The following is a 26,368-nucleotide window of genomic DNA, read 5'->3' as shown; positions in this document are numbered from 1 at the left end:
TTGCAACACAGACACAATTTGCAGGTTCACAAATGTTCTTCCATTTTATTTCAAAATGCTTTCTTTTCAGTTCGGGGAAATTATTTAAGACAGCATTGCAAACTTTTAGGAATTCTGAAACTTTTTTGCAGCAGTTGGTCCTGACCAACAGATCTGCAAACTGGTTTGTTGTAAGAGTTTTTGAGTCAATTATTCAAGTTACCTCAAGTTAGCACATGTATAATTAGTACCTCTTTTTCACCCAAATTAGCATGTGCATGCATGTTTTTTTAAACATGCGTAAACCCGGTACAATTAGGCTATAGACTGCCTTCCCCTAGCAGTAGAGCAGAGCTGTGTACACGGCAGAGGAGTACGCCTAAACACGTAAATAGTCGAAAGCAGCATGAACGAAGGTCTGTGATAACTTAACAGAGGTCACTTCTCTTCATACATTTCGTACTTATTCAGTCTTTCTTTCAAACTTTTAGCAGGCTAACTTGGATTGATGTTTTCACGCTGCTTAGGAGGAGATGGAGGGTAATTAGTGATGGTGCATCATTGCATCTTGTTGGTTTAGGGGCTAAGATTACCCTGGTGTTGTGATCCCATCAATACCCATCATACCCGTGACTACTGCAGAGTCATTTGACCTGGATGTGAATGCACTTTTCCATTGCATTAAAAAGCCAAATGTTATGGGATTCTTTGCACAGTAGAAAAGAGCCTTACGGCTGCATGCAGCAATGAAAGAGCCCTCGCACCTTTGCACATGTTGAGGATGCAGCTGTGAGTTTCCTTGATCTTCTGACTCGACAAGATGTAAAAATCAGCATTCATATGATAACATTGTGGAAACAATCTTCTTGTACACGGATCCACAAAAATAACTGAAAATGCTGTAGTATGCATGCCAGGCCCGGAGCTGGTGGTGTAACTGTAATGACGCAGGACAGAAGCCATCACACCATGCACATGCAAATGCGGCCGTGACGTCACCTTTCTCACAGGATTCGTGCGTGGGGGGTTTACATGGTGACAGAAGGTGTTGTGTTTTCAAAAGATTACGCACTGAGGAACCCGGTGAGCAAAAAGCCAAACTACACCAAAAGTTTAATGTTTCATGCAAGAACTGCTGCCATGTAAACCTTAGATGTATTTATTGTGCGGATTGAGAGACGCCGAATATGATGTGTTGCAAATTTTTAACTACTTTCTGTGCCTGCTATGTGGCACCAGAGAGCACAACTCTCATAATGATGCTGCATGTCACCGTGTAATTTTCATAGGAATCGGATGATCTTTGTCATGTAAGGCTGATTTCCTGTCGTCAGTCGGTGGTGCTTTGACTCAGTACGGACATGTAGACAGATGTCCTCAGATGACTTTTCCAGCATGTGCATTGTGCAAGTTATAACAGCTTCTTGTGTCATATCACAGCATAGAAAGTAACCTGATGAAAACTCAACATTGAGAAATCTTTACAAAAAAAAGGAGTTGGGCCCTAATTCGTCTAATCTTATCGAACAATCTAAAATTACAGAATCAGACACTTTATAATGAGACAAAGTCCCAGGAACATGATGATACACAGACAGGAGAAATGGAGGGACAAGACGAGCAGGATATCTCCCAGCAGGCTGTTCTCTCGGGGGTGAGGCAGCGGGATGGCGGGCTGCGGCGGGGGAGGGGGAGGGGGGGGCGGGGCCTGGGGCATCTCGCAGTAGACACCCGTCCAGCCCTGGTAGCACTGGCAGGTGAACTTGTGCTTCATGTCCAGGATGTCGTGGTTGTTGAGGTGGCCGCTGACGTGGAAGCGGGGGCCCCTGGGCGCCGGGTTGCGGTGAATATGAAAAAAGCGTGGGTTCAGGTGTAGGTAGGCGCCCGAGTCTAAGCTCTTGCGGACGCATCTGCCGTTCTTCTTGCAAAGCGCTTTGCTGCACAGCTTGGCGGCGGAGGTGACGTTGATGACGTAATGTCCAAGCGGACCGTCGATGTACTTCTTAACTGTCAGGCAGTTTCTCTGCAGGAGACAGGAGGCACAAAGTCACTAATCTGTAAAAAGATATTACTAAAAAAGATGAAAAAATAATTCACTCTAACCCTTTAAAACCCGGTTCTACATCAGTTTTTTTGTGCTGCATTCAGACGCCTTTCACAAGCTGTTTAACCCTTTGAAACCTGCACAGATTTGTTTTATTTCTTTCTGAAACATGGGGGAAAGGCATGACCAACTTAGCAAGAAATGTCCCAAAAATTACAAGAAATTAGTAAAAGGTCACAAAGAAAATACACTAACAATTAACAACAACAACAATTAGTTTTAAAAAGAAAGGGGAGAATTATTAGAAAACTATCAGATAAAGGGAAAATGACCAAGAACAAGAAAAAATGTTTATAATCATTATAATTCTATATTTAAAATTTTGTTACAGAAAAATCATATATATATATATATATATATATATATATATATATATATTGTTAAAATTAATTTATTTTTTGTTGTTTTGCTTATTTTCATGTATTTTTCTTGTAATCTTTTTACTAATTTCTTGGGGCCATGTCTTGTTAAGTTGTCGTCTCTCTGCCTTCTCATGTTTTGGAAGAAATCACACCAGTTTGCTAAGGTTTCAAATGGTTTAATAAGGGGGGTAAATGGGATTGCTGACAGTTTAAGGACTCCACAGTGATTCGAAAAGGTTTCAAGAGTCTGATGGAAATGTTAAACTCGTGAGAATAACCTAATTTCCACCGTTTTATGTTTAAAATGTTCTCTTGTGTGATGATTATGTGACAAATTCTTCTCCTCGATTCACCACCGAGTCTGCTGTAAACAGGATGTAGAACAATCCACAGACACCAACAGAAATCCTGACCACTTTCACACACAAATCAGAAGCTTTGTCTGCCGGTTTTTGGCTGTCAGAGTTTGGTCAGAAGAAAAAAATCCCTATTTTTGGAAACATTCAGCTCTGAATGAGAGAATAAAGACGTCTGTTCAATTTTTTTTTCCACGGGCAGAAATAATGAAGCCAGGTTTTATGCACAGCGACTGCGTGCAATTCATGTCGTTGACATTTATTGTTCCCTGATGCTTTGTGGCGTGCTTTATGGGATGTATGCTATAATGTAGCGGTAATGCTATAACATAAAAGAAGCTTTCAGTTTGAGGCTGTTGCTTTGATCTGATTTGAAGTTAATTTAAAGCTTTTGGAGTTGAATTTAACAAAACAACTTATTTTACTGTCAAATAATCACCAAGTTTGCACCACTTGGAGAAGTTGTTTTCAGGTTTGAACAGTATTTTTTGGTTGCACTTTTCGTACTTACCTGTGATCGAGCGTACTCTGATGAGCCCCAGAGGACGACGCCTGACGCTCCCAAGGCGGCGCTCTCCCCGATAGTGTGAACCAGGTCACTCTGAAACAGAATGACAGAAGCATTTTTAGCTTCGTAAACACCTGAATCGACTGTGACAATCTATCTTTATTTCTTTTTATGAAAACAGTCCAAATGCTTCATCCGAGCAGCAACCTCTGGGGCTGAAAATGAAGCCAATATGGAAGTGCCAAAACCTGCAGTTCCTCCAATGGCATCCAGAGGCTGACTCCAAGAGTGAGTCAAGCCCCAAAGATCCCCATGCTAACCCTTTGAAACCTGAGCACACCTAGTTTGATTTCTTTCAAAAAAAAAAAAAAAAAAAACATGGGGAGAAGGCAGGGCAACTTAACAACATATGGCCCAAAAATATCAAGAAATTTGGAAAAAGTTACAAGAAAATTACCAAAAAATAAGCAAAAAAAAGTTAAAATTAAATCTTTTTTTCTGTAACATAATTTAAAAAATTACAAATTAAAAAAAAAATGATTTGACCAAAATTTATTGTCTGTCCAGTCCAAGAGTCCATCGTCTTTCTGACATTGTACTAACATCCATGATTTTCAGTTTTGACACAAACAGCCAGTCAAGCAACTATTTGTACTGATAGATTAGGTTCAGTTGTTCAGGTTTGTGAGCATTTTCTGCTGTTTAGGTGGTTAATTTGGCAAACTGATCAATCAAAAACTGCAAACTTACCTCTGAAAGAACCACAAAGGTGTATGCGTAGAAAGGTCTGGAGTAGACAAACACGGGCAAAGTGAAGTCTGTACGGGCGATAGACGCTATCCTCATGGCCTCCTTGACTCGATAATGGACGAACTTGACCGTGTTTGAGGATGACTTGAGTTCGTAGTCCAGGTAGATTGACGGGTAGAGGGCCGTGCTCTCCTTCCAAAGCCACATGAGATGGTCGTTGCGTACATGCTCAACATTTGGGCATTCCCCGGTGTACCGTTGCGGGTGCTGCTTATACCCATAGTTGTAGCAGTCTGGGAACAGGTAAAACCCCCACAGCCCATCCGGTCTACGTCCTTCAGCCAGGGCCAAGGTCAAGTTCATGAAGGCCTGCCCAGCCCTCTCGAAACCTTCCTTTGCTTCTTTCTCCACCTTGCTCTCTGGCCAGTTCGGGTGAAGTTTCCGGATCTGTTCCTTTGATTTGTTGCGGTAGATGTCCTTGGTGCCCCAGTTTCGGACCCACTGGGGCCTCCAGTTTTCCCAATCGATGACACCCAGGCCTCGGAAATCCTTGTGGGGGATGAGCTTGTCGATGTCCGCCCGGGCCTTGCTCAGATGTTTGGAGATGCTCTGGTTCTGCGGCAGTCCACCGTTGATAGGAACCCCGGAGCTGGAGTAGTATGGGTAGTATCCCAAATGGCTGTGGTAGAATATGGTGACGTTTGGTCCACTCAGGGTTTCGTTGAGGTTTGCCACAATGTCGAAAACACTGAGGTCCAGGTCTACCTTGAATCGGAGGCGGCAGGACTCTGTGGGAGCGTTCCACACTACAACAAAAGGCCGGTGAGGGATGAGAGGTGCACGGGCCGGCTTCATCTGGTCGCTCCGAACTTGTAGCTTTACTCCTGTGCTGACCCACAGGGCCAGTGCCAGGAGACGGAGCCCCATCAGCGCCATGGCCCCTGATTCCTCATTGAGCAATTAGTAATCCTGCACAAGCAGAGGACAGAAATGACATGTTTGGAGAGAAAATAAATGCATTTTAAGCTTCAGTGAGCAGAGATAATCAGTGAGGCCTCTGAAGGACACATGAGTGATGATCACTGAAGTGAATGCTCCAAATTCCACAACAAAACAAAACACAAAGCTCCCCTGTTCTCAGAGGGACTGTGATGAAAAGGATGCAGGTTCAAATCCCAAAGCAGCAGAAACAAAGTGGACAAGAGAGTGATCAGGATAAGCCTTCCCAATCCCAAATTTAAACTCTAACTGCAGCTCAGAGATGGTTTCTTCACAATAGGCGGGTTTCCATCACAAATTTGCACAAAACTTAAGCGATATTTTCGAAAACACAGTTGCGAGATGACTGTGTTTCAAACAGTGATGTTCTGCGACTTCTCCTCTGGTGATAACATCCCAGTAACCATGGTAATGGATGCTCAAAACATTAGCAGCTTCATTTCTATTGCAGCCACCACACTAGCCGTCATTATTTCCAACCAATGACGACGTAGGCGTGTTATGTGAGCGATAATGGAAAGGCGAGCCCCTCATGTGTGGGATTGGCTACGTATGAGGGATTTTTTTGAGGTGATAGTCCATGATTTCACAGAGGAATTGTGAAAAGTGTTTCCCTTGCACTTTTTTGAATTATGGCTTTTTTCAAATCACCTGAAATACCACTTTAGGCAAGTGTAAAAACATTTTTGCAATGAAATTGTTTTCAAAATTGACGTGTTTCCATTAGGCATATTTTAGGCATGTTCCCAATTTCAATTTGCGCAGTTTGAAGGTTAATGGAAACCTGCCTTATGAGATGGTCCTACTGTGTGCATGACTGCAGAACTTACTGAATCAAAACAAAAATAAATGAATTAATAATAAAATGCTGCATTGGTGGACCCATCTGCTGAAGGTATTAAGATTTTATTGCAGGAATGAGCATTTCTCAGCTTTTGTGGTGGTGGGAAAGAAATTCTGAATGTGGAGGTCATCTTCCTTCACAGAGAGAGACAGAAATACAGCCAAAATGTTAAAATGTCAAGATGAGGTTTATGTGGAAATTGTTTAGATATAACTTTTTAAAGAATGCATCTGAAAACAGGATCTCTGAATAGTTGCTGAATTAAGTACTTATTTCTCAATGAACTGTACTCTAATTTAGGAACCACAACTACAGTGCCTTAAAACACATTTTATACTCTGTTACACATTCAGTAAATACTTAGAGAGATCTTTCGTCTCTTTGTGGCTTTGCCTTTTATTTTCTTCCCTGAAACTGTTGCCTCCAGCTCTTTTTGTAAGAGCCCCATCTAATTGCTCTTGGCGCCCCCTCATATGCAAGTAATTGATATTTCATTTTTTCCAAAGTCGGGGGAAAACACATCGTGACCCCACTCTTGGGAAACATGGTCACTGAGGTTGCCTCCAAGGACGCCACGGAAAATCTCCCATCATTCTCTTTGGGGGATTGTAACCAGAGCGGCGATGCAGGAAAACCGCGGGTGGGCTGAGGCTTCTTCGATCATTTCAACATTTCATTCATGTGAGGAGGCGCTGGGCCGGGGTTGATGTTCTCTGCTGAATTTAATGGCATGAAAACTTTATGAACGCAGTGATCTTGGATGTGGATCAGTGAGTGGACAGCTGGAGGAGAAGATGGCGGGAGACGGAGAGTTATAGTCACAAATTGTCAAAAATGTTTCCTTCAAAACACTTTCAGAAGGCTGTAATTTATCAGAAAGTTTCCTCATGTCCGGCTCAGCTTTCGAGTAAGCATTTCTTAAGACTTGCACCAGTTTCATAATCCTCCCAGCTGGATGGTTATTCTGGTGATTCGGATCCAAGACAAACAGAGTGCGGTGAGGCCACTCAGGCTGTCCTCCAAACCACCAAAAGGCCTGGAAACACGGCAACTCCAGACCACAAAAAAAGACCCCCCAAACGCAGAGTCGGAGTCCAAAACTGACACAGGAGACTCAGTTTGATGTTTTGTCTCAGACAGACACGACAAAACGCCAGCTGAACTCGACTAATTTGATCCAGATGAGGATGGGAGTGAAGTGACAGTGTGAGCCAACCCTCGTGATTTTTAACCACGCTACTGGTATGCCTCTAGAGAGGGCAAAGTCAGTTGTTTGGTCCACGGCTTTGGTCCAGACTAAAACTATAATTACTTGATGGAGAACCATAAAATTCAACTCAGACATTCATGGTCTTTAGAGGATTAATTGTTGTAACTTTGATGACCCCTAAAGTTTTTTTAACTGGCACCATCAACAGGTCAAAATCTGTAATTTGCCTATTAGTTTATAACCAAATACCTCCAAAACTAGACAATCCTCTCAGCTTCAGCTCTACTTTGTGTTCGGAGCTGATCAGTAAATGTTCTGCATCCAACCAGAACGCGCCCAGTGCCGTCCAGCCGGGACCGTCCCCGTCTTCGTCTCCCTTCACCTCTGGAGCTGGATGGACATTAAGCTCTTCAGACACAACTAGGCTGCTCTGATTCTGTTAAAAAACACTTTGACAAAAAGTCAAAGGTGAAGACTGAAAGATTTGACATCACATCAGGATGTTAACCCTTTGAAACCAGAGCAAATCAGCGTCGCCACCAGTTCTGTCTGAGCGTGTTCTCACCTGATGCTGTCCAGCTGTGCTCTGGTTGGATACAAAAGGTAAAAGAGTTTCTAGTGAGAACGTGAACTGGACATAATGCTGAGTGTCCAGTCACCAGGTCTGCCCCGGCCTCTGTTCATATTCAGCATTATTGAATGAATGATGGTTGATCGCCTGATGTTTGTCAGTTATGCTGAGAGGTACTTTTCTATTTTTCTACATTTCTATGATATTATATAGAATCTCTTTGTGTTTTTTTTTAATTATATGACTTTATTTACTATGTAAATTCTATTTGAGGTGTTTGGTTTTTTATGCACATCAGGTGATGCGGTCATGTGACCGAGGCCTTGGGCCTATTTAAGACGGCGGCTTTATATTGTTTGTCAAGTCTGAAGAAGAACGTGTCACTTGAAATGTCACTCGTGAGTAAAAACCTGCAAGAGGAGCTGAAGTGCATACCTTTTTTCTGTTTTTTGCTGTTACCTTGTGTAGTTTCAGCACCTTTTTCAACATCTTTTCTACCTTTTTTGCAGGTCTGTCCGGTGACAATCGATCAGAGCACTAGTGTTGTAGTACTCTAGATTGGTCTTGGTCTCAAGACCACTTTTAAAGCGTCCCGGTCTCATCACAGAATCGAGCACATCTCAGACGAAGCAGAATTCACACTTTTTAATTGAGACCAATCGAAACCATAATGGATTTATTTGTTAACATTAGTACTGTGACTGGATGTAAAACTTCCTTCTTCCAGGTATCCATGTGAATCATTTGTAGTTTGCTTTTCTTGTCACCGATACAGACTGCCACTCTTCATAGAAAGAAGAGGAACACTTTTCCTCTTTTATAGTCTCGGTCTTGTCTCGGTTTCACCCTGCTTTGGTCTTGGTCTTGTCTCGGTCTGGGCACACTCTGGTCTCGGTCAAGTCTTGGTCTCGGTTAGTATGGCCTGAACTACAACACTACAGAGCACATTAGAGTGGGACTTGGGTGTTTTACAGAATAAAGTAAACAGACTGCAGCCTGCAGCGGCGAGCTGGTTATTAAAATTCTGCCAAATTCTTCAGATATTCAGCAAACACATCTTTCTTGTCAAAAACTGTTTCAAGTAGTCTTGATTGTCCTTCTTCTAGTGAAGATATACCTTCTAGTTCTGTCAGCACTGACACTGTGGCTTCAGCAGAAAGTCTTACATTAGCTGCAGCTGTCTTGGTTGTTATCCCGCTCCTCTTTACAGCTCGTATTATTTACATGGTTGTATTGGCCCGGCAGGTCTCAGGCCGCTGGAAATCAGTCCAAAGCGTAGGAGCAAAGCGGGTCTGCCAGAGCAAATAAAGCATGAGTTTGCAGATTTGGCTGATTCCCATACAGCGTTTCTTTTGGCATTTTGTCTTTTCATAATTTTCATTCAGTAGTAAAGTGGGGGAAAAAGCTTGCCAGCTTGTGTTTGCTGGATTGTATCTGTGGTGTTTTGGCAGCGGGGTGTGCAGATGTATTTGGGGGTCTCACGCTCGTTTAGATGAGTCTGAGCGTGAGTGTTTGATTCAGGACCAGTTCGTACAGCGTACACTGGAAAATATGAAGCCAGTTTTGAATTAGATTTTAATGATCCAGCGTTAATGTCTAACAACCAGTGACAGAGTGACTGTCAGCAGCTGTGTGTGTGTGTGTGTGTGTGTGTGTGTGTGTGTGTGTGTGTGTGTGTGTGTGTGCGTGTGTGTGTGTGTGTGTGTGTGTCTGTTGGGGGCCTTTAAAACCACAGAAAGTCTGAGTCAGACTGCTGATTCAGCTCCTAAAATGTACGAACAGTAGATTTTGTGAAACGGGGTGTGTATGAACCCAGAAGCAGTACGCCAACACTCAAAGTCAGTTGGTAATAAGCTTTATTATCGCCAACACACTAAAGATCAGCTCACAAATGTTCTGTCTGTTCTTCGGGTGAATTACCCAGTTAATGTCTCTGGTAATCCCACGATGAAGACACGAAGCTGGAACTCACTGTGGCTGGAGAGTAGGAAACCCCAGAAGTTCGAGGAACCGACAACACGTGTGGAAACGCGTCCGGGGGAAAACGCTGGGTCGGAGTGGTCGGGAACAGGCAGGGGATCCGTGAGGAAACAGTCCGGGGATGCAACGGTACCGCCGAGGAGCAGGCTGAAGGATCGCTGTGGTCGAAAGCGGGAGGTTCTTGCCAGTGAAGCCGCCAGAGATGCGGAACGCCCGGGCACGTGGTCAGGGACAGAAGGCAGGTAGGGACACCGGGTGGCAGGCACGGAGGGTTGGTCGGGAACAAACTGAGTCGGCAACAGGAAATCTGGCAAAAGAACGCTGGAAAGTCATGCATGGCAGAGGAACAATCTGGCAGTGAATGAACGTGTGCGAGAGTCTTAAGTACTGGACTGATTGATGATGAGCTGCAGCTGTGGGGAGAGCAGACTGCAGCAGTGGCGCCAGCAGAAAGAGCAGGTCAGAGTGAGGTGAATGGAAAAGTACTGGCAGTGAAGGGAGGAGGAGAATGCAGAATCATGACAGAACCCCCAAGGGACGCCCACGACGCCCCAAACCCAAAGTCACAGAAGCTGGTGGGCGGAGGGGGCCGGAAGGAGGGTCAGAACTCCTCGGACCCGCAGAACCATCTCTGCCGACGCCGTGAAGTCGCTGCTGCCGTGGCATTATCAGAAGGAGGATCCCCACCGGCGGCGGCAAGGAACCCCTGGAGCAGGACCCCAACCCAGAAGGTCCAGGAGCAGGAGACGGAGAACGGGCAGGAACGGAAGACCCACGGCCAGGAACTGCACGGGACGGCTGGTCCGGATGGAGCCGATGGAAATCCATGATGAGCTGGCGGTCCAGAACCTGCCGAGCTGGACCCAGGATCGCCTTCCGGACCGTACTTCCCAATCGACAAGGTACTGGAGGCCTCTGCCGCGGGCGCTGGACCGGCGGAGCCGACGGACCGTATAAGCCGGGGACCAACATGATCCGAGGCGGAGGAGGCGGCTGAGAGGCTGGCTGCAAGGGACTCTCCTGGACCGGCTTGATCTTGGAGACGGGAATGTGGGATGGATTCTCATGGCACGAGGAAGCTTCAAACGGACTGCCACGGGTTGACGACCTTCTCAACAGGAATGGACCGATGAACTTGGGAGCCAGTTTTCGGGAGTCCACCCTCAGCGGAAGATCCCTGGTAGCCAGCCAAACCTGTTGGCCCACCCGGTAGGGAGGTGCCTGGGAACGGCGCCGATTAGCCGCCGAGGTGTAGCGGCCCACGGCCCGCAACAGCGTGGCCCTGGCCCGGGTCCAGGTCTGGCGGGGCAGCGGTGACGAAGTCCTCCACCGAGGTAGGCCGCCTCTCTCTGGGCAGGAAACAGAGGAGGCTGGTAACCAGAGGCACACTGGAAGGGGGAGAGCCCAGTGGCGGAACTCTGAAGGGTGTTGTGGGCGAACTCCACCCACAAGAGCTGCGATGACCAGGGAGGCAGGATTGGTTTGTTACCATACAGCGGAGTGCCGTCATTCCATCTCCTGATTCATCCTTTCAGTCTGTCCATTGGATTGGGGTGATACCCGGAGGACAGGCTGGTGGACGCCCCCAGAAGACGGCAGAACTCCCTCCAGAATGCTGAGGTGAACTGGGGCCCCCGATCGGAGACCACATCTGAAGGGATGCCGTGCAGTCTGATGACATGCTGCAGTAGCAATCCCGCTTGTCTCTTTGGCTGAAGGGAGTTTGGGTAAAGGCACAAAATGTGCCATCTTGCTGAACCGATCTACCACTGTCAGGATCGTGGTGTTGCCTCCCGACAGTGGCAGACCGGTGACAAAGTCCAGAGCGATGTGGGACCATGGGCGATGAGGAACAGGAAGAGGGTGCAAATGACCAGCAGGAGCTCGGCGAGGGGTCTTACATTGGTTGCAGACCGGACAGGAGTTCACAAAGTCTTTAGTGTCGTTAACCAGGTTGGGCCACCAGAACTGCTGCTGCAAGACCTCCTGGTACGAGTGATGCCAGGATGGCAGGTGAGACGAGACGAATGGGCCCACTGCAACACCTCAGACCTGAACCTCGGGAACAAACAGGCGGTTCTGAGGACAGGCGCTTGGGACCGGTTGCTGTTCCAACGCCGACAGGATGCGGTCCTCGATCTCCCATGTGAGAGATGCCAGGAGTCGAGAGGCAGGAAGAATATTGTCAGAAAGGGGAGATTCTCCCTCCTCCTCCAGGAACTGGCGAGAAAGGGCGTCGGGTTTGACATTCCGGGACCCCGGCCGGTACGAGAGAGTGAAGGAGAAACGAGCGAAGAAAAGGGCCCAACGGGCTTGACGGGAATTGAGTCTCTTGGCTGTCCGGATATACTCTAGGTTCTTGTGGTCAGTCCATACGAGGAAAGGGACTCTGGAACCCTCTAGCCAGTGTCGCCACTCCTCCAACGCCAACTTAACCGCCAGAAGCTCGCGGTTGCCAATGTCATAGTTGCATTCAGCTGGCTATAATCGCCGGGAGAAGAAAGGCGAGGGATGCAGCTTGCCATCTTGACGGCGTTGGGAGAGGATCTCCCACCCCCACATCCGAGCGTCCGACCTCCACCACGAACTGCCCATCAGGATCGGGATGAGGAGAATGGGAGCAGAGCTGAAGCGACTCTTGAGGTGTTCAAGGCGCCATCAGCTTCAGAAGACCAAAGGAACTCAACCTTGGAAGAGGTAAGCTACCGTGAGGGGGCTGCCACCGCAAAATTTCTCGGATGAATCTCCTATAGAAATTGGCAACCCGAGGAATCGTTGCAGCTGCTTACGGGAATCGGGTGCCGGCCATGAGGTGACGGCGGAGACCTTAGCAGGATCCATTTCCATGCTATTGTGACCAATGATGTAGCCCAGGAAAGACACAGAGGAAGCATGAAAGTCACATTTCTCCGCCTTAACAAACAGGGAGTTCTGGAGAAGCAGCTGCAACACAGTCTGTACATGGTGAACGTGTTCTTGTTTGGTCCGGGAGAAAATCAGAATATCGTCCAAATATACGAACACAAACTTATTAAGGTGTTCTCTGAGCACGTCGTTGATCAGGGACTGAAAAACGGCCGGAGCATTGGTGAGCCCGAACGGCATCACCAAATACTCATAGTGTCCTGTGGGTGTATTGAAGGTCAGTTTCCACTCGCCCTCACGAATGCGGACCAGGTGGTAAGCGTTCCGAAGATCAAGCTTGGTGAAGATCGTCGCCCCTTGTAAAAGTTCAAAAGCCGTCGTTATGAGAGGAAGGGGGTAACGATTCCTCACCGTGATCTCATTCAACCCCCTATAGTCTATGCAGGGCCGTAAAGAACCGTCCTTCTTCCCCACAAAGAAGAACCCGGCTCCGGCAGGAGATGAGGACGGCCGGATGATTCCGCTAGCCAGAGAGTCTCTGATGTAGATGTCCATAGCCTCTCTCTCTGGTGCGGAGAGTGAGTAGAGCCGACCCTTAGGAGCCGCCCGGGAAGGAGATCGATGGCACAGTCATAAGAGTGGAGGCGGTAGAGGTGGCCCTGGGCTTGTTAAACACCTCCCCGTAATCGTGGTACTCTGTGGGCACCCTTGAGAGATCCGTGTGGTGCAGGAGCTGGTGATCCTCGAAGCCTCTTACAATCAAGACAGGTCTGTGGACAGGAAGAACCCCATGCCACAATCGAGCCGGTAGACCAGTCTATGTGGGGATTGTGACGACGGAGCCAGGGGTATCCGAGGATCAGAGGCAATTCTGGGGACCTCAGGACATGGAATTGAATGGTCTCACGGTGTTCACCAGACAGGAGCATGGAGACAGGAGTAGTCTGATGGGTCACGGTTCCCAGGAGGTGACCATCCAGAGCGTTAGCTGGAACGGAACGCGGTAGGGAGACCAGGGTTAATCCCAGCTGTCGAGCCAGTTCCTCGTCGATGAGATTCACATCAGCACCAGAGTCAATGAACGTGGCGAGGGTGTGAAACTTATCACCCAACAGGAGCTGCACGTGGAACAAGGGGCGGAGACTGGAGGCAGAGTTCTGGGAACGGCTCAGCAGGATGCCCCTCTCTACTGCTGAGCAGAGTCTCCCCCGACGTCGTCTCTCACGCTCCTCAGCAGATAATCTGGTTCGGCTCACCTGCACGTCATTCCTCCCAGACTGGGTCCGCTGGAAGCGTTACAGGTAGTGGTGGAACCCGCTGGTGACCAGAAAACCGGTGGGAACCTCCTCCAGACGCTGCTCCTTTCTCCTCGCCTGAATCCGCCTGTCCAGTCTCGAGGTCACTTCAATGAGACCATCGAGAGAATGAGGAAGCTCAAAGGAGACCAGTTCATCCTTTATGTATGGTGCTAGCCCATTGAGGAAGGCGCGACTGGGCGGTCAATTCCCAGTTGCTCTGTCGAGCCTGAGTCCTGAAGTCAATAGCTTAGTCGGGCGATCATCCGACTTCCCTGACGCTGGTTCAGTAAGCCTCGGTGGCGTCAGGGCCCAAAGACACTGGACCAAAAACCTTCCGTAGTTCATCCGCGAAGGCTTGAAACGAAACACAGGCGGGTGTACCTCTGTCCCATTCTGCTGTTCCCCATAGTCGTGCTCGGCCAGTGAGATGGTTAATGGCGAAGCCACTTTGGCCCTCCGTGGCTTAACGGTGTGGCTGCAGAGCAAACAGGATGGAGCAGTTTGTCAAAAACGGATTGCAGCCCTCTGGATCTCCAGCGTGAAGCGTTTCGGTGTCCCGACCCGGGTTCGTGCGTGCGCTGGGAGGTGGCGCCGGGTCGGGAGCCGTCTGAACAGGGATCGAACCAGGAATGGCGTGCTGGGTCAACGTGGTGGCCATCTGTTGTACCTGGTTCGCCAGCAGGGTTAAAGCTCGCTCCAACGCCGAGGCAGAATGCCGAGCCTCAGCCGCGTTGGAGGAAAGCTGAACCCTCGTGTTGCTGGAGCATTCCCTCAACACGGGCTAGACGTGACTGTAGAGCGTTAGAGTCTGCTGGGTCCATTGTTGGCCAGATTGTACTGAAACGGGGTGTGTATGAACCCAGAAGCAGTACGCCAACACTCAAAGTCAGTTGGTAATAAGCTTTATTATCGCCAACACAATTAAAGATCAGCTCACAAATGTTCTGTCCGTTCTTCGGGTGAATTACCCAGTTAATGTCTCTGGTAATCCCACGAGATGAAGACACGAAGCTGGAACTCACTGTGGCTGGAGAGTAGGAAACCTCAGTAGCCGAGGAACCGGCTAACACGTGTGGAAACGCGTCCGGGAAAACGGCTGGGTCGTGGTCGGAACAGGCAGGGGATCCAGAGCCGAGAAACAGTCCGAGGATGCAACGGTACCGCCGAGGAGCAGGCTGAAGGATCGTCGTGGTCGAGCGGGAGGTCTTTGCCAGTGAAGCCGTCAGAGATGCGGAACGCCCGAGCTTAAGCACGTGGTCAGGGACAGAAGGCAGGTAGGTACACCGGGTGGCAGGCACGGAGGGTTGGTCGGGAACAAACTGAGTCGGCAACAGGAAATCTGGCAAAAGAACGCTGGAAAGTCATGCATGGCAGAGGAACAATCTGGCAGTGAATGAACGTGTGCGAGAGTCTTAAGTACTGGACTGATTGATGATGAGCTGCAGCTGTGGGGGAGAGCAGACTGCAGCAGTGGGCGTGGCCAGCAGAAAGAGCAGGTCAGAGTGAGGTGAATGGAAAAGTACTGGCAGTGAAGGGGAGGAGGAGAATGCAGGAATCATGACATTTTGTGTGTGTGTGTGTGTGTGTGTGTGCGTGCGTGCGTGCGTGTGTGTGTGTGTGTGTAAGAGTGATGGTTATGCATTAAGGCCTGATTTAACATATTATACTAAAGGCTAGAGTACTTCATTGACCTGATCCACAACAGACCCTTAATAGATAATCAGACCGGATCCAAACTGCAGTGGATCTGAACCCAAACAGAGTAAAACGCAAACTGGTTTGATGCTCCACCAGTTAACCCTTTAAAACCAAATTGGTTTGATTCGTTTTGAAAACACTGGGTTGAAAAGGGCAATCAGCAATTTTTTAAGAAATGCACCACAAATTTTAAGAAATAAGCAAAATGTGACTAAATAATAACCTTAAAATAGCTTTAAAAAGAGGGGAGGATTATTAGAAAAATATGTTTTCAAAAAGGAAAAAAATGTCCAGAAAATGGTATATGTAATTGGAATAATTCTATTTTTAACATTATTTAAAGAAAAAATATAATAAATACATCTTTTAGGGGTAATTTTTCGTGTTTGTTTTTCGGTTTTTGTTTGTTTTTCAGTTTTTGTTGCTTAGTTTCAGGTAGTTTTCTGGTAACTTTTTTTCTTTTGAGATAATTTTTTGGCCTTGTTTTTTAAGTTGCTTCTTGCCTTCTCTCCATGTTTTTGAATAAAAAAAAACAAAAAACAATGTGCTCAAGTTTTAAGGGGTTAATTTCTTTTATGTCCAAAAATCTACATTTATAATTATCATAAATGTATTTATTTTTTAATCATTTAATAGACTTACTGTTATTTTACTCCACCCCTTTTCATGTCATCTATTTATTTGTTATTTATTTTATTTTATTTATCTATCTATTTGTTTGTTTGTTTGTTTATCTATACCTTTTTATTACCTTTATCTTAGGTTGTGTTTTTTATTCTAACATTTATAATTTTTTGCCAGTTTTTGTCTCATTTCTTCATAAGTTGCTCATTGCCCTTTTTCCTTGTTTTTAAAAGAAATCAAGCCAGTTTGCTTAGATTTCAAAGGGTTAAATGACCCCATGACCTTTCTTATAGCGCCACTGTCATGCAAGCTTGAAATATATCCTCCATTTCTGGAGGATCATCAGGATGTTTGTTCTGCCCAGCACTTTCTTTTCACAGCTGTAAAATACTAACTGCAGAAGTTTGTCACCAGCAAACAGATAAAATGTTCAGTGGCGGCTCAGCTTGAAACCTCAGTCTGCTTCAAGAATCGTCGACACGTCAGACAAACTAGTTAATTTGAAACCTACTGAGGACTTCACACTCCATCACTCTCACACACTGATTATTTCTGGTCAATTTCCAGGTTTCAGTGGAGTCTTGATTATGTTCACGTGTGGTTTTCAGGCTGCGGTCTCTCTGCTGCGCTTTCCAGATGTGACTTTATGGTTTTATTAACACCAGCGCTCAGACCACTTAGCTGCTGCAATAACGACAAGCTGCGTTTTTCATTTTACTTTCCCGTCTGTCCACCCATCTGTCTATTTTTTTATCCCTCTGAAACACACAGTATCTCAAATGTTACTGACAAATACTGTATTAAAGTGAGTGAGAACATGCTAAACTTTTCTGTACTTAAAGTCGATATAAATTTTACACAAATAACTAATGAAGCTGATAATTTTACCTTTTTTCTGAGCGTTTGAGTACAGATTTTCTGAATCAACATTTGGTTCTCAGTTTTTTTTCATTGTTTCTAATGTTCCTTGACCACAAATCATTCAAACAGTAATTGTCCAGTCATAGCTTGGCTACAGCAGGTTTGCCGAGCTTTGGCGCCCTGCGTGGGACTGTTTTCCCAATCCTGCTTTAGGTCGCTGGATTTCGAACCATTACCCGTCCCTGCAGAATCTACACATCCTCATCGTGACTCCTCAAATATCGTTTAATGTTTCATGCAGGAACTGTTGCGATCTAAATGGCTCTCAGAATGGAAGTGAACACCAGACTCACGCATGAAAGTCCGGGGTTTGCTGGACCCATTTATTGCCCCTCCCGCCTGATATATATAATATATATATATATGTATGTTATCTCAAGGACACGAACGGTTTTGCCCAGCTGCATTCTCAGCCGACGACATACAGCGACATATAATGCGGACACAAAGCGTGCCTTTCGGCATCAGGATTTTACACCATAAGCGCAGTAAAAGTGGCGGTTTTTGATAACTTTGGAATGAGAACGAGCTATTTCTACATGTAACTTTACTCTGCATGCAGACATAGTTTGCAGTGGGCTTTAAGAGTTATAACAGTAAAATAAAAATGCTTAAACTGTGTTCAGTTGCTGTTATGTAAGTTACAAAAGTTAGCATGTCTAATTACATAAGAGTTTGGAGTAACATTAACATTTTAATTACTGTTTCACTCATGACACTGCATTATAATCTGCAAGGTAACATGAACAACGCTGCACCTTTACTTCCTCTGCTGGTGAGGTGGCAGGCTTTTTGCTTGTAAGCGCATGAGCTTTAGCCTTTTAGCATCATAAGATATGTAGTCTATAATTTACTGTGTTGTGTCAAGTTTGTCATTTAAGATCAGCCAGAAACATGAAAAGGACAATGAGAAAGCGCTTTTCAACCAACCCAGAGTTTTAGTGTTAGCATTAGCTTACTCAGGTGACATAAACTGTGTCATTTCATGTTTGATGAGAAGAAAAACTTAAAATAATAACTTAAAATGCCGTATTGTGATAAAGACAGCGTACCTTCCCGTCTCTGCTCGCTGTTCTCCGGATCCAGGCCTCCGTTTGGAAGATTTCCTCGTTTTTTGTTTTTTTAAGCCTCAGATACAGAAGTTGTCCATCTGAATTGTCTCTCCGTCTCTGTCCCCTGTCTCTCAGGTCCCTGGCTGCTCTCGGGGCAGAGATGCCCCTCTATTGTTGGTTTGGCCCCTCCTCGTCTGTGCCCCACAGGACCCTCATTTACTGGACCAAACGGCAGATGAAGAGCTGGACGGTAAACAAACTGGAACTCAGTCTAAAGACCCACTGGGGACTAAAATCGCCCGCGGATTTAAAAAGGTAACAAAAAATAATTAATCCTTCGGAAGCTAAAAATGGAGGTTGAAATAATCGTACTTAATCATTGAACAAACTATGTCTGGTGGACGTCCAGAGCAAAAACAATGTGTCATGTGCTTTTCTTCCAAAACAGTACATTATAACTAACTTACGTAAGATGTTTGGTCATAAACCAATGTATAGGAGACATTGAAAATCTGGCCTGATAACGGTTTTTGATTAGAAGGTAATGCTGGAGGAAATATTTCATAGTTGTCCACATTTTACTCTAAATCACAAATGTGAGACTCATGGTGGTCTTAGAGGAAAGGTCAGGGGGTCATTTAAATCTACTGAATCAACCTTTTTCTAATTCACAATAAAACAGAGTGATTGTCCCTGAGTATTGTTTTTGTACTTTTGGAACATATAAGATGCATAAAACAACATGAAAATGTCCTAAAATCATAGGAATGTCCTGAAATCTGGGAAACTTCCAAAATCCTAGAAATTTCTTGAAATTCAAGAAACCTTTTAAAACCCTGGAAATGTCTTAAAATCCTAGAAATGTCCTTAAGTCCCAAACATCATAAAATCCAAGAATCCTCCTAAAATCCCAGAAAAATCAGAATTCCTAGACATATCCTAAAATCCCACAAATGTCCTAAAAATATCCTAAAATCTAAAAAAAAAACTCCTAAAATCCTAGAAATATCCCAAATCCTAAAAGTGTCCTAAAATCTTAGAAATGTCACAAAATCCTGAACATTCTAAAATCCGACAAAAATCCTAAAATCGTAAAAATATCCTTAAAATTCAAGAAACCTCATTAAATCCTAAACATACCTAAAATACAAATATCTTAAAATTCAGTAAACTCCTACACTCCCTCAAAATGTTCCTCTATTTATTTTCCTATTTTTACTTCAATTGCATTTTAAATCCAAAAATAAAAAATAAAAAAATGCTCCTTCATAGCCTTCACCACATTACCAGGAAAAAAAAATTGTTGTTTTTTTTTTACTTTTTAACCATTGTGTTTTGCCCTCAAAGCAGTCAAATCGAAATATCCAAGTGTTAGTTTTTAATGGTTGAATATATTTTCCTCCAGGTTGCTGCAGCGTCGCTCCTGTTTCCTGACACTGTGGTGACCCTCTGAAGGTGTTGTTCTCCGATCAGATTTTTCTCGCCCGTCTGTCTCCTCACAGCTGAGAAAACATTAATATTATACCGACTGTCGGTGCAGCCTGAGCTCTGCATCCGCACCGCAGAAATGTCCAGAATCATCAGTTCACGGCTGCACAAACAGACGCGATCAACACCAAAGCTGATTTTATATCACACTTCCTAACAGCTGTCACGCAATATCACCTGGACCTCACAGCGGAGCGGCTTTCACAGACTGCAGATACAATCGCAAAACATTCCTTCAGCTCAAGACAAACAGCTGAGCAGGAACTGCAGACGGCGAAGAAATCCCCTCAAACTTTAACACCTGCTTTTTGACCTCGGCGGACTCTCAACAGTGAACTGTAATCCTTTTTTCTTAAACAATATCTAGCTGAAAAACTGTGAGAGTCGATGGCAAATTTGGAATCAGAAGTCTTCAGGGTACAAAATAAAAGGTGAAAATTTTTAATTGTTCATGCAAGTGAGACACTAAACCCTTTTAATTACAGTAATTTACTGTATATTGCTCGTTCAAACTTGCTTGAGAGAAAATCAAAGAAAAAAAGCCAAGAAATTGGTGTTTACTCCAAGTTCTCTTAAATGACTCGTGCTTGAGAAAGAAACGGTGCATACAAGTCGTTCTTGCATAAGAGAGTAAGAGTGAGCGATAAGCGACTTAAATTAGGAATCTGTGTTAATGTTGCAATCCAATCACCAGAAAAAAATGTTGCTATTTTATGTTTTTGCAAACCACAGATACATTTGTGTGTTATTTTGTTGTGGACAAGTTGAAGCTTAACATTTTAAGTAAACCGTGGTTAATATCCTCCAGCGATGTGAGGGTCTGAGGGCAGAGGGATGTCATATGCTGTAAAGCCCTCTGAGGCAAACCCTGTTTTGTGATGACTGGCTTCATAAATAAAATTGACTTGACTTGACTATGTAGTTTGCTTTAATCATACATCCGAACCATACTTTGACCATTTTTGATGAATTTTTTCAACATAGAGTACTATGACTTTTTTTGGTGAGATATTTTCAGCATAGAATACTATGATTTTTTTTTTTTTTTTTTTATACTATAATATTTTTTATGATTATTATTTTTTTAAAATACTACACTGAGGTTTTTTTTTTTAAAAAAAAACTTTTGATGTTTTTTTACATAATATGTCATGACCAATTTTAAAGACATTTTTTGACAGAATACTATGACTTTTTGGATTTTTTATAGCACTATATGAGTTTTCTTCATTATTTTTTTATGGAAGACTTTACCATGACTTTTTTGATGAATTTTTTAGACATACTATACTATCACTAAACACCAACATTTTGTGACAAAATCTTCTATAAACAGTGCTGACTCGTTTTTTTGTTGGCAGGCGTTTCTCCACTTAACCGTCCCCTAAACCTACCAATGATAAGGTAAGATCATATACAAGATCACTCTGGAAATGGCGATATGATGCACATGAAACGTACAAATGTAACATATCTGAGGTTTGCAGAAATCGACGATGGCGGCAGCTTCTTCTGACCCGCTGCCTGTTGGGACAAGGAGTGATGATGAAAGATGCAACACCGTTAAAACTGTCAACTCTGAGGTAATTACTGCAAAACTAGCACGTGAAGTTTTAATTTAGTTGAAACATTGTTTCCATGGCAGCAGAGTGTCTGTGGCCTGGTATCAGTCTGCGGATCAGAAGTTAAAAAGCCAAAGCTGAGGGACGTCAGACTGTTGGACTGCCTGGTTTGCTGACTTGTTTTTTCCCTCCAAAGCTGCAGCTGCTGACTCGTCTTTGTACATTTACAGATTAGACACGGAGTGATGACTCTGCCACACACAGACTAACTGCAACAGGAGCCGGGCTTCATGTATGGCTGTGAGGTGAAGCTGTCAGCTGCAGAAATATTGGAAATGCTGAGCAGAGCGGGTGGATGTTAGTGTTGGATACGCAGAGCTGCAGAACAAAGGTGAGGGTGGTTTCCATAAAGCTCTGTCATCGGTCCAAAGTATTTACACCGAACGAGCTGTGCATGACCTCCGGCACACCTGCTGCATCTGAGGCGAGCAGCACTTACACACGTAAAAGTTCAGATGATCTGTTCAAATGCATTCATGAAATTTTATGTCACAATAAAACTGTTAAAGTGCCTGATATACATGAGAGCTGCACTAATGGAGCATTTCTTATGTATTGATCCACTTTTGTATCCTCTGCTGGAGTCTGCATGTTCTTTAAATTGTTATTTCTGTGTATGTTTAGTGTTTTTTGAGGCAGCTTTTTTGCTTTAGTGATATCAGTGTTTTCTCCACTTCTTTGGTCCAAACTTGAGATATTTTAACAACTAAAACCCGGTGTATAGATACAATGTGCGCTTTTGGCTGTCCCAGATGAAAGATGACCATCGTGAAAGAAACGCAGTATCTTTGGCAGCAGCTCTAAAATGATGGTGCTACATCGCACAATGAGGGAGGATGGCTGTTGTCATGGTGATCAAAGGCATCCTGGCGATCAAATTCTGATAGTGTCACAAATTTGGGATGAACATCTCAGTGGGCGGATTTCAGTTACAGATTTACACAAAAGTTAAGTAATACTTTTGAAATATCGATAAAACGCAGTGTGGAGATGACTGCGTTTCCACTGAGTGATGTTCTGCGACTTCTCTGGCGATAACTCAAAGAAGCATGTCGATGGATGTTCAGAACATTAGCAGCCACCGCACTAGCCGCCATTATTACCAATCCAAGGGGACACAGGCGTGTTATGCCAGCGATAATGGAACGGCGAGCACCGTATACGTGAGAGCAGCCATGTATGACTCCAGATGTCTGCTCCGTTTTCATTCAGCGCCGATGCTTCCGAATGTCCACTCCACTGTCAGTCTCTGCCGGTGTCTCCGCCGTTGTCTCTGCCAGTGTCTCCGCCGGTGTCTGCTCCTCTATCATTCACCGCCGGTGTCTCCGAATGTCCACTCTGCTGTCATTCACCGCCGGTGTCTCCGATTGTCTGCTCTGCTCTCATTGTCCAACAGGTGTCTCAGCAGGTGTTTGTCCTACACTGTCTGCTGCAGGTTCATGTCTTTGCGTGTGTCGATAGGGCACCTGATGTGACCAGAAAAGCCAAAAAAGTGCTTCCACCGCAGTTCTGCAAAATATGTCTTTTTCAAATCGCCTGAAATACGACCTCATGTAAGCGTAAAAACTCTTTTGCGATAAATGTGAGTTTTTTTTTAAATTGACGTTTCGTTTGTATTTTATATTCCCAATCTCAGTTCAGTTTCAGCTTCTCGCGCTGCCGTTGTTATAGCAACATGTCATCCAACCGCTGAAAGAGTCAAATGTGCTGAGTTGTTCTGAACGGCCTCAAACACTCGATGGCAGGGTGAAAAAACATCATAGAGGAGGAAGGAAAGCGTAATGATGTTTAACCCTTTGCAACCTGAGCTTTATGACCTGATGTGTCAAACACGGGAAGGAGGCGATGAGCAACAAAAGAAGAAATTACCCTAAAATTTGCAAGAAATTAGTAAAAAAAAAAAAGGACAAGAAAATTACCTGATTTTTTTTTAAGAAAAAAAACAAAGAAAGTAAAACAAAAAACAAACAAGTAAATATCCTGGAGAAAGTGTTTGAAGATTCTAATAATTTTGTAACACAATTTCAAAAATGTAATAATGTTCATTGTAAATCAAGTTTTTTCCTGGCTGTTTTCTTTTGCCCCGACACGTTTTCACCTCGTTTTTCTTACATAAGTTTCTAAATCTAATTATTTCAGTTTGTGAAACACTTTGTACCAAGTTGCTCATTTCCTTTTTTTTATGTTTTTGAGAGAAATTACATTAATTAATAGCGTTAATTTGCACAGGGGTCAAAGGTTAAAAACGTCTGAAAGCAGCAGGAGAAAAGGGACGTTGCTCCAGGTTTCAAAGGGTTAAATGCAGCAGCACATTTTCAGATTTCACATTATTCTTAAAGACGTTCATATCGTCGCCTTCGTTTGTTGTCGCCCAAAGTGGCATCAGGTTGTGTGCAGAATGAGAACGAAGGCTGAAGCCCTCGCGTCGGGACAATCACTGTGTAAAGTGGCCTCTGATTGTCCGATTGTCTGATCCGTGATTGAACTGTGGACAGGAAACGGCACAGACAGACACCGTGACTCCCATCATGCCGCGCTGCAGCAGTTTTGATTAGATTACGCTGGCGGGCTGAGAGCAAAGAGGCCGGGTGACGTCTGGGCCACAGAGGAGAATTCTGGGAAGAGAGAGAGCATCATTTGTTTGAACCTTTTTGGTGAACAGGTGGATAAATCTGAGACCTGTTACGTGATGTAGAATTCAACAACAAATCCTTTTTATTGATCCAAAAATATCAGCAGGATGAGACAGTCCCATATTTCACAGAAAATTAAACAGTATTGTATTCTGATGTGCAAAAGAAATTGTTTCAATTAAAAATCTTATATAAATATTATCTTAAAAACATATAAAATAATGACAAAGGGGCCAAAAAACGAATAAATAAATCTCCTTGCGTGTTCAGTTTTCCCTCTAAGTACATTTGATGGTTTTAAACTTGTTTTTGCTAGTAAAATTAACATCAGCATTATTTATTAACCATAACTGTAAATACACCATGTCAGCTCCACCCTCTCATCCAAATATTGTCACTTCTGGCTCCAAAAATCAACTATTATTATTATCATCATTATCATTCGGCAAGGCAGCTTTATTTGTATCACATTTCATACAACAGGGCAATTCAAAGTGCTTTACAGAGCAAATAAAATACATAATAAAGGATACAGATTTACAATGGAAGAGTAAAGAGATAAGATATGAAAGGTAAAATTAGTAACAAAAACATTTTTAAAAATTCTAAAACAAAAATCACCTTTAAAAATAGCATTAATCAGTTATCATCAGTTATCATCATGTTTGAGTGAAATCAGAGATGTGAGGTTGGGCTACCGAGTGTCTAGCGCCATCTAGTGGCGCCATTGATATATTACAGTATTTACAGACATCTTGATTAGCTTGAAAGAAATATATATATATTTGTGTGTGTGTGTGTGTGTGTGTGTGTGTGTGTGTGTGTGTGTGTGTGTGTGTGTTATAAAGATTAAATTTAAGATTATTCTAATTATCAATATAGTTTTATGGACTTTTTTCTCCCTTTTTTGATCATTAATAATCTAATAATACTAATAATCTTCCCTTCTTTTGTAAATTCTCAGGTCATATTCTTCTCATTATTTTTCAGTTTCTGGAACATTTTTTGCCGGGTTGGTCATCACCCTTTTTCCCATGTTTCCCATGTGAAATATATCAAACCAATTTGCTCAGGTTTCAAAGGGTTAAATAGCTTGTGACAGGGCTTCTGAAACAAGAAAACTGATGCTGATTCAGGTTTCAATGGATTAAAAAAACATGACCTTATCCTTTAACATCACCCTCATGACAATCTTTACATTATTTTCTTGAGCAGTTTTAAGAAAAGATAAATCAGGATGTTGATGTAGTTAACCGCGTTCAGACTGAGTCTGTGATGAACACGCAGCCTCTGTGGCAGGACGTCACTCTTGTGTCGGTGCAGGCTCTGCAGTTGTGGATGGTTAAACTCTTCTTGTTTGGCCTCAGCTCGCTGTTTCATACATCTGAGTGCAGAAGCAGCTGGTCTGCAGATTAGTTTTGGTGTTAATGCTGCTGACAGGTTTTAACCCTGCTGCAGGCGGACGGGACCTGCGGGGCGCCGACATCTATCCATCTGCCACCGCGGCCTTCACAACCCTCCTCCTGCTTTTATTTGTTTTGATACAGGAGCGTCCAGACTTCCATCTAAAAAGCTAATTAAAGTTAATTTGTCATGACTTTTCTTTTTCTTTTTATCAGAGCAGTAGCTTGTTACTTCTTTAATGTGACTACAGGTATGAGTTGAGGTGGGACATAAAAGGAAAATAGTTAACTGATAAAAAGACATTATGCACCAATTAATGCACTTTCATTAAACAATTTACACTTTTGCCATAATCCAATTTAAAGGATTATAATATGTCAACATTGTGTTTATAGCTTTTGTCTGCCTAAAGTGGCCCAAAAAATCAGCTATTGCATGTTTAGAGGCTTTTTACTTTCTGATTTGAATTTGAGAACTTCTAAAACAAGATAATCCTGCTTTCTTGTAAAGCTATATGTTTTTTTATTCTATAAACTGCAGAAGAGATACAAGATATACAGTTTAATGTTAAGAGTGCAGGTGTCGCAGGGGCCCAGGGGTCAAAAGTGTCAGCACCATGGAAATACAGGGAAGTAAACGACTAAGAAAGAAATGTTCTGCAAATTGGAAGAAATTAGTAGATGTGGGAAAATATTTTTTTAAAAATCTAAGGAAAATGCCCAAAGAACTATATTTGTAATTATCATAATTACGTATTTAAGATTACCCACAGAGTTAATATAATTTTTAAGCATTTTGTTAAGCAGTTTCACTGTTTATTTATTTGTTTACTTTTTCTTTTTCTTTTAATTTTAACATAATTTTCTTATATTTTTTTACCCAAGGTTTTGGGTCATTTCTTAGCAAGTTTATCCTGCATTTTCCCCATGTTGCTGAAAGAAATATAGCCAATCTGCTATATCTGCTCAGGTTTTAAAGGAAAGACGGTGTAGTTAGCATTTTTTTTTCTTGCATTAATGGAGAATATTCAAAAAAATAATGAAAAGTTGAATTATGCTCGTTGTTTATAATCTTAGCTTAAGTTAAAAAAAAACAGCAGT

General features: G+C 43.6%; 1 protein-coding gene and 1 long non-coding RNA gene across 6 annotated transcripts in view; one reads left to right on the top strand and one right to left on the bottom strand.

Moving 5' to 3' along the window:
* Positions 1-21,829, top strand: part of LOC121949700 (uncharacterized) — a 48,693-nt gene extending 26,864 nt beyond the window's left edge. For 2 of the 5 annotated variants that reach the window (XR_015776934.1, XR_015776932.1), the window contains exons 8-12: positions 18,257-18,436; positions 19,527-20,040; positions 20,971-21,013; positions 21,097-21,192; positions 21,402-21,826. This is a non-coding gene — a long non-coding RNA (uncharacterized LOC121949700). Of the gene's footprint in view, positions 1-18,256; positions 18,437-19,526; positions 20,524-20,970; positions 21,014-21,096; positions 21,193-21,401 lie in introns of those variants that run through there. The other 3 variants (XR_015776936.1, XR_015776935.1, XR_015776933.1) reach the window with 3 other exon arrangements.
* hyal6 (hyaluronoglucosaminidase 6) lies at positions 18-18,258 on the bottom strand. Its single transcript, XM_042495425.2, has 4 exons — positions 18,122-18,258; positions 4,060-5,028; positions 3,313-3,402; positions 18-2,002 (listed from the first exon to the last, which is right to left on the bottom strand). The coding sequence occupies exons 2-4, from the start codon at positions 4,993-4,995 to the stop codon at positions 1,517-1,519; spliced, it is 1,512 nt and encodes a 503-aa protein (XP_042351359.1). The 5' UTR covers positions 4,996-5,028; positions 18,122-18,258; the 3' UTR covers positions 18-1,516.
* Positions 21,830-26,368: the final 4,539 nt, after the last annotated feature.

The sequence above is a fragment of the Plectropomus leopardus genome, chromosome 7 (genome assembly GCF_026936395.1).
Source record: "Plectropomus leopardus strain MGB_pleo_1.0 chromosome 7, ASM2693639v1, whole genome shotgun sequence".
NCBI classification, from domain to species: Eukaryota; Metazoa; Chordata; class Actinopteri; order Perciformes; family Serranidae; genus Plectropomus; species Plectropomus leopardus.
This window is presented reverse-complemented; position numbering and strand designations above follow the sequence as displayed.